This window comes from Eurypyga helias, unplaced genomic scaffold (assembly GCF_000690775.1).
Source record: "Eurypyga helias isolate BGI_N326 unplaced genomic scaffold, ASM69077v1 scaffold3785, whole genome shotgun sequence".
Classification (NCBI taxonomy): domain Eukaryota; kingdom Metazoa; phylum Chordata; class Aves; order Eurypygiformes; family Eurypygidae; genus Eurypyga; species Eurypyga helias.
In genome coordinates, this window is record NW_010251953.1 from 58,090 (window position 1) to 73,346 (window position 15,257).

A 15,257-nucleotide genomic window follows, 5' to 3' on the forward strand; every position below is an offset into this window, starting at 1 on the left:
TTGCATAGCCTCGCTCCCCCCTCAGCACAGCCAAGTTTCTATAGTGCCCACGAGGTACTTTACTGCCCCGGCTCCCTCTGGCAGTCACTTCCCCCTTGCTACAAGCAGTGAGAGGGCTCCGGTCCTCAGACCAGAAACAGGATATAAGGAATTTTCAGGAAATGAAGTTCAGCTTTTTAAAATTCTTTTTGAAAACGTGCTTCAAAGAGAGAAAAAGGAGAGAGAGGCACAACAGCCCGACTGCGAACCCCCTGGGGGAGCTCAGCAAGCCGGCCGCTTGCACCTTGGGGAAAAACAACGCTTTTGCTTAAGTGTTCTCCATGCATCTGCTCGAGTCTTAGCAGGAGGATGAACTGCAGTAAGCAGAGACCGATGACATTACGTTTATAGCCCGGATCCCAAACTCCTCACCCCATCAGAAATCCCACACAGGACATTCTGGAGACTGGAGAAAATTAGTAACTGCTCTTCAGTTCAACAGCATTATGAAGAACTACCGTTTATTACAATGACAACTGTAAGAAGTACATATGTTCTAATAAACACAAATACAACGAAAATGACAATTCTCCCATTTGTGGCGATTTGCAGAAATACTCATTTGGGGATATACACTGTTTTATCAACCAGACCTTATTCGTAACTAATCGAAAATGGGAGAGGAAAGCGCTGGCCTGCGGGTTGCAGTACTCTCACCTCATCACCCGGGGTAGGACGCGAGGTCAATGCTGGAGGCAGGGGCTGGGAAACCGCCAGCCCACAGGGTCCAGAAACTCTTCTGCCGAGCAGGGGGAGCGATCAAGGGACTGCAAATACCTGTTCTAATGCTTACCAGTACTTTATACATCGTCTGTGGTGCAACACGACAGCGGGGATCTCACATTTAACTAAGAGCCACTTAGCTGCGAAAGATTGATGAGGAACAGAAAACTGAGTGTGCACGTGTGTTTGCTGGCGGGCTGATTTATGGAAAAACCTTTCTGTGGAAGCGTAAGGTGGAAATTTAGGCTTCAGGAGCCTATGAAGGTCTAAGATGATTTAACTGTTCATTAGGCTTGGGAGTTTTTCAGTGACTGCTGCTTGGAATGGGAATGCCACGTCCCTCAATCAGCGCAACGATCCAGAATGAAGCATACCAAGTGAGAAACCAGGAATACCAAGCGTTAAGTATTCAGAGAAACTACGCTGCGCCGTCCTACGAGAAAAATAAGGAATGCTTTATGTATTTCAAGATACCTCTGTTTATAAAATACCATCAGTGAGAACAGGGCGATGGGACAGCGCCAAGGGAGCGCTCTCACGTGGACATCTCCAAGGCAGTCATGGTTCTGCACTGCGCCAGCCTCGCCGGAGGAAGGTCAGCAGAGTGCAGAACCGGCCCTGTGCCCCTCGGTCGGCTGGTTCCCATCTCATGCGCGTTCCGCCTCCAGGACAGCTCCTCTCCGAGCTTTGGGAGCAGCCTCAACACCCAGGAGGCGCCCACCGCCCTCTTCAAGGGAGCTGGGGTGGGGGTTCAGGACCAGGACTAAGTGCTGTTGCTGGTTTTCCCCACGCCTCGCAAGAGTGAGGAAGTTGTCTGTCTTCCAGAGCTGCACGGCTGGGGGGAAGGAGAGCGACAAGCGGTGGCTGGTCTACAGTGTCCCCTCTCCGGGGGCAGGGGTGGGGTGGGGAAGCCAAACACAACAGCAGAGATCACCTCCTGCAGCTAAGTTTGTGTCAAGATCTCCCTCCTCCATCAGCACTGAGCTCTGCAGAGGCAGAGCTGCAGCTGGAGGCTGGGACTGGATTCCTCAGGAAGGAAGAAAAGCTGGGAAATGTCTATTGACTACTCAGGAAACCAGGAGGGTTTTAAAAAACAAACAAACAAACAAAAAAACACTTAAGTGGATGTCTGTTCCTCCAGAAATAAGCCAAAAAACCATCCCATGCAGCTTTCTAACAAGCTTTCTAACACAGGGGTTTAAATCTCTCCTAGTTAAACAGATGCTCTGCCTTCCATTCTGCGAAGGCAGGACAGGGATAAACGTGAGCAACATGAGCAGTTTCCTCCACAACACACCTCAGCACCATGGCTTGAGTACAACTTCCACGGTATCCTTTATTCCAATTGTTCCACCGAATTTACGCCCCAACGCAGAGGTACTAGAAGACGCAAAAGCCCCACAAAGTGAGAGAGACAGCTAGTGGTACGGTACTTCTTGCCACACAAAATGCCAATATAAATATGTTAGAACAAGTTACAAGTGTATCATACTTAAGACGAAAAAGAAAAAAATAAATATATATATTTTGTTTTTAAAGAGCGGAACAAATCTCAAGCAGCCAAGTGGTGAAGTTGCAGTGACGTACAGTGGGTGATGTAGCCCTACGACCGACCTCTCGGGAAGATACACTGAAAGAAGACGTCTGCAAAATGCATCTTGGCAAAGGATGGGTACAGAATGCAGTGGTTGGCTGGCACTCACTATGGTACATAAAATGTTAATGGCAGACTGGGAGTGAACTGATTTCCAAGTTTGAGGCCACACATGTTCCATTCTCCAGAAGAAAGTTCTCACACAGAACGAAAATTGTCAGAGACGCTGGGTGAGTCAGTACTCCTCCTGCTGCTGGGGCTGTTCATGGACTTGCTCTTCACCTTCATGCTCTTCTGTGTGGCTCTCCTGCAGAGAGAAAGAGAACCCAAAACGTTCTTCAGCAGAAAGCATTCCTCATGTAATCTCGCCCCACGGCAGCAGCCTCGAGCTCTACTCCCAGTTTTCATGCACGAGTACATAGAATCACAGAATGGTTTGGGTTGGAAGGGACCTCAAAGGCCATCTAGTTCCAACCCCCCTGCCATGGGCAGGGACACCTTCCACTAGACCAGCTTGCTCAAAGCCTCATCCAGCCTGGCCTTGGACACTTCCAGGGATGGGGCATCCACAGCTTCTCTGGGCAACCTGTGCCAGGGCCTCACCACCCTCTCTGTGAAGAATTTCTTCCTGATATCCAATCTAAGCCTCCCCACTTTCAATTTAACCCCGTTACCCCTTGTCCTGTCACTACAGGCCCTTGTAAAAAGTCCCCCCCAGCTTCCTTGTAGCCCCTTCAGGCACTGGAAGGTGCTATAAGGTCTCCCCGGAGCCTTCTCTTCTCCAGGCTGAACAAGCCCAACTCTCTCAGCCTGTCCCCATAGCAGAGGGGCTCCAGCCCTCTGAGCATCTTCGTGGCCTCCTCTGGACTCGCTCCAACCAGTTTCTATCCTTCTGATGTTGGGGGCGTTACAAATGGAGCCGTTACCCCAGAAAAGCAGCATTGTGTCACATGGCAACAAAACGCAGTGGCTTTGCTTTTAAGGGAGGCACGTGCAGAAAAAGTGTCAGTTTTCAACACCACCGAGTGTTAACCATCCTGGTACATGAACATTTTGAAGAGCTAGACAGTGAGATGCTCACCAGCTCAGATGCTGTCCCATAGCATCCTGCTCTCCTCTCATTTGCAGTCTGCCCAAGCATTTCCGAACCTGCCTGCTCTAGTTTTCACACAACCCTCACTCTAGGTTTCTATCACTAAATGGACATGACACTTCTGCTATCACCTGCTTTAAAAAGTAAACTCAGCCTCCTTTTTGAGGTCAGACATGCTACTTTCCCATGGTAATATACCCATGCTAGAGCAGAGCGCAAAGGTTACCAAAACAGTGACTTTTAGCGCTATGTGGAAAACATAACCAGAGTTGCAAGCCCAGTTTCTTCGGCAATAAAATAATTGAGCCCAGTAGTTTATAGAGCTACTGTTAAAAGCACTAATCACTAATGAACACTTCCCCTTTTGCAACTGGTTATTACGCCGAGTATTTCCCAGAGCTGTCTCTCTGAATATGCATTCCCAGTGGGAGAAGAATCCCTGCCCGAAAGGAAAGCTGGATCCCATGGCAGGTGATACCATTTTCAAACAATTTCAGATTCAGAGACAACAGACCCGGTACCTTGAGTTGCCCTGGATGTTACCGGAGCTCAAAAAGTCTGGCTGGATCATGGGAATACTGCTGCATTCCCATTAAGGGCAGCTGCATTTACAGCTTTCCTCTGGAATGGCTTCCATCTTTGTGGAGCACGGTTTGCTGAGAAGATCCCCAACATCTCTGCCCTGCATTAGTAGTGCTGTGCTGTAGGCAGCTCCGAAGGAAAACCCTTTTCCAAGACATTGAGCTGCCATTCCAAAAGCAGCATTGCTGACACACTGCTGCCCCTGCAGAACGCGCCTGGCTCCCAGCTGCTTTCGTTAGAAGCGAGCGGCTTGAGCAAACTTTAACAACTCCATACAGCTAAGTTTTCAAATTGAGGCAAAATTGAAAAGAAAAGGGAGGCCATGACTGGAGTTTTCCCAGAATAGCTCAGAGCAACTTATGCAATAAGAAAATATTTCAGTTGGAGCAAGTCCAGAGGAGGCCACGAAGATGCTCAGAGGGCTGGAGCCCCTCTGCTATGGGGACAGGCTGAGAGAGTTGGGTTTGTTCAACCTGGAGAAGAGAAGGCTCCGGGGAGACCTTATTGCAGCTTTCCACTACCTGAAGGGGCTACAAGGAAGCTGGGGGGGACTTTTTACAAGGGCCTGTAGTGACGGGACAAGGGGTAACGGGTTTAAATTGAAAGCGGGGAGGTTTAGATCGGATATCAGGAAGAAATTCTTCCCGGAGAGGGTGGTGAGGCACTGGAACAGGTTGCCCAGAGAACTGTGGATGCCCCATCCCTGGAAGTGTTCAAGGCCAGGCTGGATGAGGCTTTGAGCAACCTGGTCTAGTGGAAGGTGTCCCTGCCCATGGCAGGGGGGTTGGAACTGGATGGTCTTTAAGGTCCCTTCCAACCCAAACCATTCTGTGATGCTGTGAAACAAGGAATCCAAATGGATTGGTGTTTGTGCTGTAAGAGTTAAAACCTCACCAAAATCAAGACAGAAATTATAATGATGATAATGTCTTTAAAATACAGCCTTTATGAAGTGAGATGGTTAATTATCACGGTCTAGTTTCAACAACACCTCCACGACATGAACCTGATAAAAATCTTTTCAATTCAATACTACAATAATCAAACCTCCGGAGAATGGTTTTTATAGGGACTGAACACTACAGTTGCACTTGGAATCATTCTACACAGAATTCACCTGACAGCCTACAATGCTCACGGGGGACCTACTGAGCTACTGAGGGATGTGACCACTTACAGTGCTGTCCAGATTTTTTTTTTCTTCCTTATTTGTTCTTTTTGGATTAAATTAAGCGTAACAGAAGATTAAGCATAAAGGGAGATTTATCCCTTCTGAGTAGGAACAGTTGGTATAAAAGATAGGACACGATCTCTATGCCATGTTGAACAGAGCAGATGCCTGTCAAGTTACAGGTAGGAAGGAAGAGGTCGAGATTGCCATGAACTGAAAACACATTTACGTTAGACACAATATTCAAGTACAAGGCTTTGGTCAGGGATCACTTGTGCAGTATGTGCGAGCTGCATCACTGCGCATCCCCTTCCAAAAGAAGGATAGAAATAAAAGCCTCATGGCCACAATATCATTTAAAAATGTCACAAATCCTGAAAATTAATGTAATCTTTGCTTCTGTATACTTGACACACTCTGAAAGAGAGATTAAAAAAAAAAAATCCAAGCTAGATTTACCATGAACTCATTAGCAAGAAACTTGGAATGCTGAAGTTGCCTGTGGTTTGGGAACTGGGGCTATTTCCCATCTGGGGATTGGGAAATCCGAATTGCTGTTACCGAGGGATTAACCTGAAAAACGCTGCAAGATAGGGAATTTAACTTGGGACAGACTCACTACAGAGGAAAAAAACCAGAACTGAAGGGCAAAGTAGGGCAATGAGACAGCAAAGTCTGAACCAAGAAGTAGGCGGGACCTGCATCAGCAAGGGAACCAGAGCCTTGGCTTTAGTGCAGATGCGCTGGCGTCTTTCCGCAGCAAATTTCAGTCCATCTGCCAAGACGAGGAGGAAACGCACCCCAGAAGATGAGGCGATCAAGTCTCCCGCTCAAAGGCACAAAAACCGGCCCCTGTACTCTTTTCCCTGGGAGAGCAGGGCCCTCCCGCTGAAGCGACAAACCCTCCAACTGCAAAACACCGTTAGACAAAGGCACGGCCGTCCTACGTGGTTCGCTCGCAGGCAGGGGTGCCGCTTTCAGCGGAGAAAGGCTTGGAGGGAGGAAGCGGATAAAACACTGGGATGCGAATTGAAGTAGAACGTTCTGTAGTGTGTTCTGCCAATAAGGAAAACTGCAGGAAGAAAAGCAACAAATGCGTTCCTTGGCGGGGAATCGCTTGCTATTCAAGCCAACAGACAGATGTGGTAGGGGTATAGGGAGAAGAGGGATTTTTCTGGCTTTGCTTTATAAATAAATCACTGTTCTTGCATCCAGAAGACATTTTCTCCAACCAATATATTTATGTAATTCTTTTAGCCTGTTACCACGTGCCTTGCAAATTTGTCTTATTGTATATTCCTCTGAAAAGAACGGTTTCCTCCTCCTTTTCCTCTCTAGCACTTGCCCCATGCCATTGGATAAATCCTCTTTCCCCTGTCACTTTCTCATCTGAGCAGTGGCCCCTGTCAGGGACAAGCTCGTGTCCCTCTTGCACTTAACTTAGGTTTTTGCTCCACCAGTCTTTTTCAGAAAAGCCTGTGAGTTAGTAGCTGCGTCAGCACTACTTTTGATACAGAATTTTATTTAGATGCTGCAACACCCTCCTGGTAATAGCGACACAACAGCCGTGGTGCCACAGTGCTGCCCAGGGGTTAAGTCGATGCTTACACACACCGGAGCCACCCTCCGCTGGCGACTGAAGGGTCAGTCGTCAGTGCAGTGCATACAGGGATTTAGTGAGCATGAATGGGAGTAGTTCAGTCACATCTCCACGGAATCATTATCCCTGAATGTATCTGGGGAATTTAACCAGCACCCTTTGCAGCTTCTTGCTTTGTTCAGCGTCTGCAGGGCTAAGATGCAATGAGATTCTTGCTTAATCTTGCAGACAATACATTGCTGAAATTTCGGTGATAGAGGATTACTGGGTTCATAAAAGGAAGAATTTTGCCTATAGCAACAGGATAAGAATTGCTGAAGAGCTTTATCTCTGCAGATACAATTATGTTTTTGGCAACCTGCACTGCAGATATTCCAACACTGCCACATGGGCCAGAGAAGGTTCACAGCTGTAGGCACTGAACGGCACCTCTGACAGAATTCCTGTGATTTTCAACACGTTCAAGACCTTCGGTAAAAGACTTCATGCAGAAAGGCAAAGACAAAACAGAGCTGATTTCAAATGGTCCTGAACCTTAATTTAAAACTGTGACACACCCCCTTCCCTTTCAGGTCAGCTTCTGCAAACCTAGAATACAAAACCTACACCCAAGCAGCAAAAAGCAGGCAGTCTCCCAAATCCCATCCCCAAGCTGAGAAGCCTGTTGTTTGCATTTGCAATTGCAAACTTCCCTCCCTCGGGGAAGAGGCAGGGAAATCCTAGCTGCTACAGTTCTGCTGATCTAAATATAGGACATGACCCAATAGTATGCCAATAAACTTCTACAAAATTAAGTTGTTTTGTCTACAAAAAAGACATGAAGCTTTAACTTACGTGTTCTTCTGAAGCATAAAGGACTTCCATTAGCCGATTGACAAGGTCATTATTCTCTCCCCCGTGTTCCTGGCAGAGAAGTTCAATCTCCCTTAATTTGCCAAAGTAGAAATCCCTTTCCTTCTCCACGCCTTCAAGTGCAAGTTTTAATGAATGTACCTGCATATAAACCAAGATGTCATGCATCAGGTGCACTACAGACAAAACAACTCAGACTAAAATTATGCATGCTAAACAACCTTTTTTATATATATATATTCAATTTCATAGCTTAAAATGAAGTCCACTTTTTTTTTTTCCCTGAAGCTAGATTGAACCTGACACAATAGAGAGCAGTAAATCAGGCTTCCCCATTACTCCTCTGGGATACATCTTAACCTTGATCCTTAAAGGTCAATTTTCTCAGTGCTCTTTCATACCGAAACCCAAAGGAGCAGTTCAGGAGTCAGGTCTACTTAAGACTCGTCTCCTAACAGCACTGCCAGAAGTGTCATGTAACGGTAATTAACAAAACTTTCAGCTCAGTGCTTGCATTATTTTGCCTGGGTTAATGCGCAGTTGTTGGGAAACCCACAATATCTCCTTGCCTAAAAATATGTAGATGTAGCAGAAAAGCTCACCAAGGGAAATGGTCTAGTTAGGAAAATTAACAGGTCCTTTAGTTGCAAATGTGAGTACTGCTGTGTTGATTTTTCACCTCTTCTTTTCTGCCTCCCCACTTTTCTGCCGTGACCACTGGCACCATGGACTTTCTGCTCTGACTGATGTGCCGTTTTTGTCAACAAATTCTCTCAAATGCCAACTCTCCTCCTCTTTGCAATCTTGTTTATGGGAGTCTTCCAGCTACACTGTCAGTCTCAATCACACCCCTAGGACTGCTGCACGTCATTTACGGGCAACACAGCTGGTCACCATGAGGCTTCATATCAATCATGACCGACGCTGCAATATATTTTTATATATATATACACGTATACATATGTATACACATGTATATTTAAAAGAAGAACAATTTTGTTGGAGCATAAGAGATAAACTTACTGTCCAACGGGCTATACGCCATCAGGATAACGTCTAAGTGGCTCTCAGAGCTGGAGGACAGCAGTGTAACAACCAACAGAAAAATCACAGATGAAGCTGTCTACAGTAAACACACTGACCCCAATCAAATCCCAGTCACAGCCAAATTAGCATTCACATTTTAAAAGCCTGCAATTACACAAATGATTTTCTAAAGAAAACTTGCTAAATAGATTAAACCCCATCAGCCTACATTTCAGTGAACTGACAGAATTTCACAGGCAGTTCTGCGTTGCCAGTTCTGCTGCAAGCTAATTTATTTCCTTCACTAGTAAAAACACCAGCAGAGTTCAAACAATGCTTTGACAGCCTACTAAATCCTATCAGTTCCTTTTTGCATAACCGCTGAGCTAGCGAAGCCTTTTTCTGACCTTTGATTGCCCTCTCAGAGGTGTCAGACAGCAGAACCCATCCAGCAGGGCAGGATCTCAGAGCATCTCATTCACATAGGAACCCATTTCTGACCAGCTGCCTGAGGGTGACACACCTAAGTTTTCCCGTGACAGTTTGAATCTATGACTGATACAATGACCAGTCACCTCAAAATTAACGGTTTATTCATGGAAGTAGGAATAGGGAAACAGAACAAGAGTTTAGTCTATAGATGAAGACCTCACATTTAAGACGTGTCTCCTGGATCTGCAGCAGCTTATTCCTCAAGATCCTGCATCCGGGCAGAACAAGAACGTAACTGCTTCCAGATCTCTTGCTCTGTGCTGGCTAGAGCTTGGGAAAACACCAAACTTCAGCTGAAACACTAGCAGCTAATAGCTCAGACTGTCTCCCATTCTGACCTATTTACTCGGATGGCATTCTCATGTTTTCATTCTATACATTTAGTCTGTTTTAACAAACAGAATCATTAAACTATGCATATATGTGCACATCTAATTAGAGTATACAGTAAACACTGTTACAACAAACTAGATAGGCTCTTCTTCAGTTACGTATCAGCTCCCTGCCAGTGACACGTTAATTTGGTTTTCTTCCAGTAATTAGTACATCCACTTGCTGGGAGAGGACTTTTTACAAGAGCCTGTAGTGACAGGACAATGGGTAATGGGTACAAATTGAAAGTGGGGAGGTTTAGATTAGATATCAGGAAGAAATTCTTCCCGGAGAGGGTGGTGAGGCACTGGAACAGGTCGCCCAGAGAAGCTGTGGATGCCTCATCCCTGGAAGTCTTCAAGGCCAGGCTGGATGAGGCTTTGAGCAACCTGGTCTAGTGGAAGGTGTCCCTGCCCATGGCAGGGGGGTTGGAACTAGATGGTCTTTAAGGTCCCTTCCAACCCAAACCATTCTGTGATTCTATGATCCACATGCTACTTCTTCCATCTATTTACATGCCAAAAGGCTAATCCTGTATGAGGAACAGTGCACAGTAACTCCATGCTCTGTTCCTGGACCAGAAGCAGCCCTCTGAGCTCCAGTTAACGGGTGCAAAGGCAACAGTTCCTACTAACTGGTCTTTTCTCTGATGCTACTTATTGGCCGTGTGAATACTCACAGGACTGCAGAGACAGGTTGGAGATTATATGGAGCAGGTTGCCCAGAGAAGCTGTGGATGCCCCATCCCTGGAAGTGTTCAAGGCCAGGCTGGATGAGGCTTTGAGCAACCTGGTCTAGTGGAAGGTGTCCCTGCCCATGGCAGGGGGGTTGGAACTAGATGGTCTTTAAGGTCCCTTCCAACCCAAACCATTCTGTGAGTCTGTAATTAAGTATGTATTGTAGACACGCAGCCAAGATAATGCTGTTTCAGTAACTATGTGTACAACAGCATACAATTAACAGTTCCTGGGACCATCCACCACATGTGAAGGTCCCTCTCCAGATGTAAGTGTCCCTCGTCTGTGCTGTCTCCTCAGCTGCACTCACACTCTCTGGGAGAGCACTAGCTGGCACAGACCAAAACCCCAGCAGGGACCCCTTCAGCATGTTAATGCTATGGGTAATCAAGATCCAGTGCACAGTGACATTCCTTGGAAATGTTTAATTTACTAGCACAGACTAAGGAAATAGCTAAGACCATTTTAAGAGGAACTTTTAAGATTGTTGGGAGCCATTAAACTAGAAAAATGTTATGGATGGCTTACGATTATTGCGAATAGCTCATTAAGTAACCCTGTGGTAAAATACATTGTATAGACCGTCTCGCTACTTAAATTTTTCCGCTACAAATTGCATGGATGTTCAGAAGTTTCAATCTCCCTTAGCTGCCATCCATGAAAGGGCTGAAGAAAAAACCAAATCTGTTACAGCCACATAGGAATAGTGTCTGTGGATATCAGATTCAACTTTCCTGACTCATAATCAAGACAGCAAAGGGGTGAAGTGGCTGCTGCTCTCATCTCCCTGATTGCTGGAGAGTGGTAAACCAGGCAATGTGGCTCTTCCAGTATGTTCAGACTAGGGGTCAGAAAAACCCTGGCTCAGAGCTGCTTCAGCACAGCTCTTTTGGCTTGTGTTATATGCCCAGGGCGCACAAGTAACCATTAGTGGGAAATGAAATACCAAACGCTGCCAGCATTAAAAAAAAAAATGCCTTCCAGACCATTCTAGCTAAAAGAGGTCTCTTAAAAACTAGCTATTAAAGCACCAACTTTCCAAGTCCTCAAAATTTCTTCTCCTCTTTGGTGATGGGGAAATAATCAGTTTTCCCTCAGGGTTATTTGTATATAAAGCTTAAGGTTTTCACACATGGAACATGCTAGGAATACATTAGCAGTGGATGTGATAGCAACTGTCTATTTTAGTAAAGATCAAATATTTTTATGGTGCTCAGATCCCAACCAACTCTTCCTGCCGAAGCGAACACATTCTGACTTCCGAGTACAAATGTCATGGTTTAACTTGCATTAAGCTGACATTGGAACTCCACTCTTAGGCTGATTAAAAAAAGAAAGATTCTATAAAAAATATATACAACAATTCCTTGTGCAACATCTAAAAACTTCCCTGTTACAGCGACAGTCAAAAGCCCGCCTGGAAGCCTGGTGGACCCTGTTGTGCTCTGCTGCTCAGAATTATACACTGAAGCTGCAGTAGAATCACACGTGGGATGTGGCTGCCCATCTACCACCTTAAACAGTGGTAACCAAGAGTTTACGAACAGTGCCCCAACAAACTGAAACGTTCGCTGTTCAGGTCAATGGAAGTCTGAAACTGAAACGCCCTTATAATTGTGGAAAATTATCCTTTATCTGGAATACCAACTTATTCTTCCTGAATGCAGCTGCCAAGCAGCTCAGGCTCTAAACACATGAGGGTTTTCCTTTCCATTTTCCCTCGTCCAGGACAAATAAAGAATCATGCCTCATTTATACCAGTGGCATTTACACCAATCTGACAGCAGTCTTTAGCCAGATGCGGATATCTATTCATGCCCAGTGCAGACTCTTGCATGTCCAGGAACGACAGAGTGATGTAAAGGTCCGTAGCATAAATTAAAATCTACATTCCTAACATAAAAGAAAATCTGACACCTCATTAATTATATTGCGTAACATTGTTCACAATAGAACTAAGTATTCTCAACAAGGTAGATCACATTTTTAAATGAAAAAGGCTATTACCTTAACGCCTTCCTTCCAGAAAGAGGGGTCCAATGAGCTAGTCTCAATTCAGCTGCAAATCTCATTCACCTTGGTATTACAAACAGGCTTGTTTTCTCCACAGTGACACATTAAAATGATTTATTTCAAGTTTGTAATAAGCAAGAGCAAAGACACTATTGGGATTTTTCCTATCCAAGTGAAATAAAAGATACATTTCAAAATCTAATAAAATTATCATACTTTAGCAAGACTTACCTGTCATTCCTAAGACCACCTTTTAAAAATACTGGCAAACACCAGCCATCTCTGTCAGATGTTATTTTTAACAATAGATCACTTTTTTCTTCCCAGCTGAGCTATTTCAATCTTTTGTCCCTTCATAATTCTAGAGAGCATCATTCAACAGAGCATCATTAGATTCCATGCCTGCCTGTGACAATGAATGCACCTAATTTTAGGCCTAAAGCAAATTTACCTGTTCACTGAGCTGTATGACTTGAGTTTCCAGATCTTTATCTGATTTGGATGCTGAGCTGCTTGGTGCAGCTTTTTTTGCTGAAGATGGGCGAGAAGGTGTTGATCCTGGTTTAGAAGCTGGACTGGATTTAGCAGCACCTGAAAAATGCAACAAATAAAATAGCAATCAAGATTTACCTCCATGATAAATACATCCCTATTAACCTTGCACCGAAACAAAAGTATGTCATTTACACACAGCCATTCTCCCTTCAAGGTGACAGCGGAGGAAGTTCCAGGGCTGCTGCTATACCTTAGGAAAGGAAAAATCAGATTTCCTAGCAGTTTTACTTTGAGTTTACTACTGAGAGTGAAGGAATTCTGAAAATAAAATTAACAAACATCAAACCAAGGGGATAAAGTTCCCTTAGCTGTCAGCAGCTTTCAGCTTTAAACAAAAAAAGCAGTAACAGAGCATTCCCCCCACCCAATATTTAGTGTACATATCTATGTTCAATTCCCCTGGAGAAAGACAGACTTGGAAAACTCAGCTAACTGCGTTTCCCTCATCTCCACATGTAAACCCTCCCTGAGACAAGGGCATTGAAATTCAGGCCGTGCACACAAAATTGAATCCATCAGTGAACTCACGGTTGCCATAGTGACCAAGAGATGAGTTTTTACCTGATTTGGTTATGCTATTTGTTTTAATGACTTGCACTGCAAATCTGCCAGCACACGGAGCGGCACCTTCGCTAGCAGAAACGGCAACGAGCAAAGGTGCCACTCGTTCTTCACAACGCCTGTGGCACACGGATGCCCGAGCAGAGGAACACGGATGTGAAAGGGTCTGCAGCGCCTTCACGCCAACCTCACAGCCTGCTTCCTCACACCTTGCTCTGCCTCTCCAGCTTTCCTCTCCTTGCCAGTGGTTTGATTTAGTTGCTCAGCCCTGGTACGCGAGTGCCTGGCTCACAGCCAGCCATCCACTTTGCCTGGGCTCCCACAAGCACTGGACTTCTAGGCTCAAGGCCTTTTCCTTATTCCTGCCAACGAGGAATACACTCCAGATGCAGTGAACATACATCTGGTACAAAACCTGCTTGGGTTAAGGCAACAGGACAGAAATTCGTCCCTCTTTCTGACCTATTTTATTTGGTATGCTAAGCAGGGATGTGAATGAGAAGTCCTGCTCTGCAGCACCCTTAGCACTGTTTCTTAGAGAAAGCAGAACACGATGGGCTCCATGGCCAACCTCCTCCATCAAACGCTGTCGGCTCTGACAGCTGGGCCACACAGGGTGCAGGAAAACACCCAAATCCAGCAAGCACCCAGCTCCCAGCTGAGCTCCGGGCTTGCAGTCACCACCTCTGGAGGGATTTGGTCCCACCTTCCACCCTACACCTCCCCACCTGTTCCCCCCATAAGATGATTAGATTTAGGGCACACTACAAATTGTTCCAAGTTGTCATTTCCACAACGACCCATTTCCCAGCGTCAGGTAACACCTTAGCGAAGCAATTTATTGTAAAAACCAATGTTCTACGAAGGCTTTGCCAAGAAGAAACCTCAAGGAGGCAGGAAAGGGCAGGAGGGGGAGAAAGACAACTTGTCAGGCTGCCCAAACCCTGGAGCTTTCTCTAGGTCTCTACTGACCTAGAACTGGGTACGAGTGGTCCCTTGGAGAAGCTGCAAAGCAATGGGAAAGGAGAGCAGCAATGGGTTATTGAATCAAAAGCCTAGCATAGGCTTTTCTTATTTAGTCACAGGCCTCTCTGTAACAAGCATCTCCTCCACCTCTAAGGCTAACTCTGTTTTAACTGGGTCACCTAAAGCCAACAGAACATACATAAACAACTGGGTAATTCAGTTGACTCATGCAAGCATCTCTGGGCAAGATGTTCGCCCTCCTCTTCTATGATCCTTAAAATGAGACAAATAAGGGAAAAAATATTTTTTTTTTTTAATTAGTGACTCCAGTCCAGTAACTTCCAAGCCTAAATCCTTATAATTACACCCACAATCTCACCTCTAGACTATTTCAGATACAGTACACAGACTCACTAAGGTAGGGAAAATTCAGTGCTATGTACAGGTCTGAAATTAAACGTCACATCATACTTAGATCAGCAAAGAACAAACCATTTCTGGGAAATCTTGAAAAACGCCAAGATCTTCTGCTGCTTTTTCTTTCTTCAGGCAATTTCATAAACTTTAGCACCCTGCCTTCATCCCACGCTTTCCAGGTTCAGTCCGTATTTTGACTAACTAAAAATCATCTGCTTATGAGCAGGATTGCTGTGATGCTCTCAAAACCAGGAAAACCATTTTGATTTGGATTAACAGAGAAACAGAAGAAAACAATTGGTGTCGAAATATGCAAGATAAACACACACATGAAATAATCACTTTGTAGTATCCTAGATGGGCCTCAAGTTACGTAATGAATACCCGTACCACCTGCAACTGTAAATTACCCGTACGTTTAGGCTAAGGCGAGGTATCAACATTTATTTACTGTAGCCTGCACC

At 45.2% G+C, this 15,257-nt stretch overlaps 1 protein-coding gene across 1 annotated transcript in view; it reads right to left on the minus strand.

The window, feature by feature from the left end:
• Window positions 1-1,579: 1,579 nt before the first annotated feature.
• The window catches only part of MAPRE2 (microtubule-associated protein, RP/EB family, member 2), a 37,367-nt gene continuing 23,689 nt past the window's right edge, over window positions 1,580-15,257 (minus strand). The window contains exons 4-6 of the mRNA XM_010152179.1: window positions 12,746-12,885; window positions 7,637-7,795; window positions 1,580-2,663 (exon numbers count right to left, since the gene is read on the minus strand). Of these exons, the coding sequence (XP_010150481.1) occupies window positions 2,592-2,663; window positions 7,637-7,795; window positions 12,746-12,885 (371 nt within the window). The 3' untranslated portion in view covers window positions 1,580-2,591. The remainder of the gene's footprint in view (window positions 2,664-7,636; window positions 7,796-12,745; window positions 12,886-15,257) is intronic.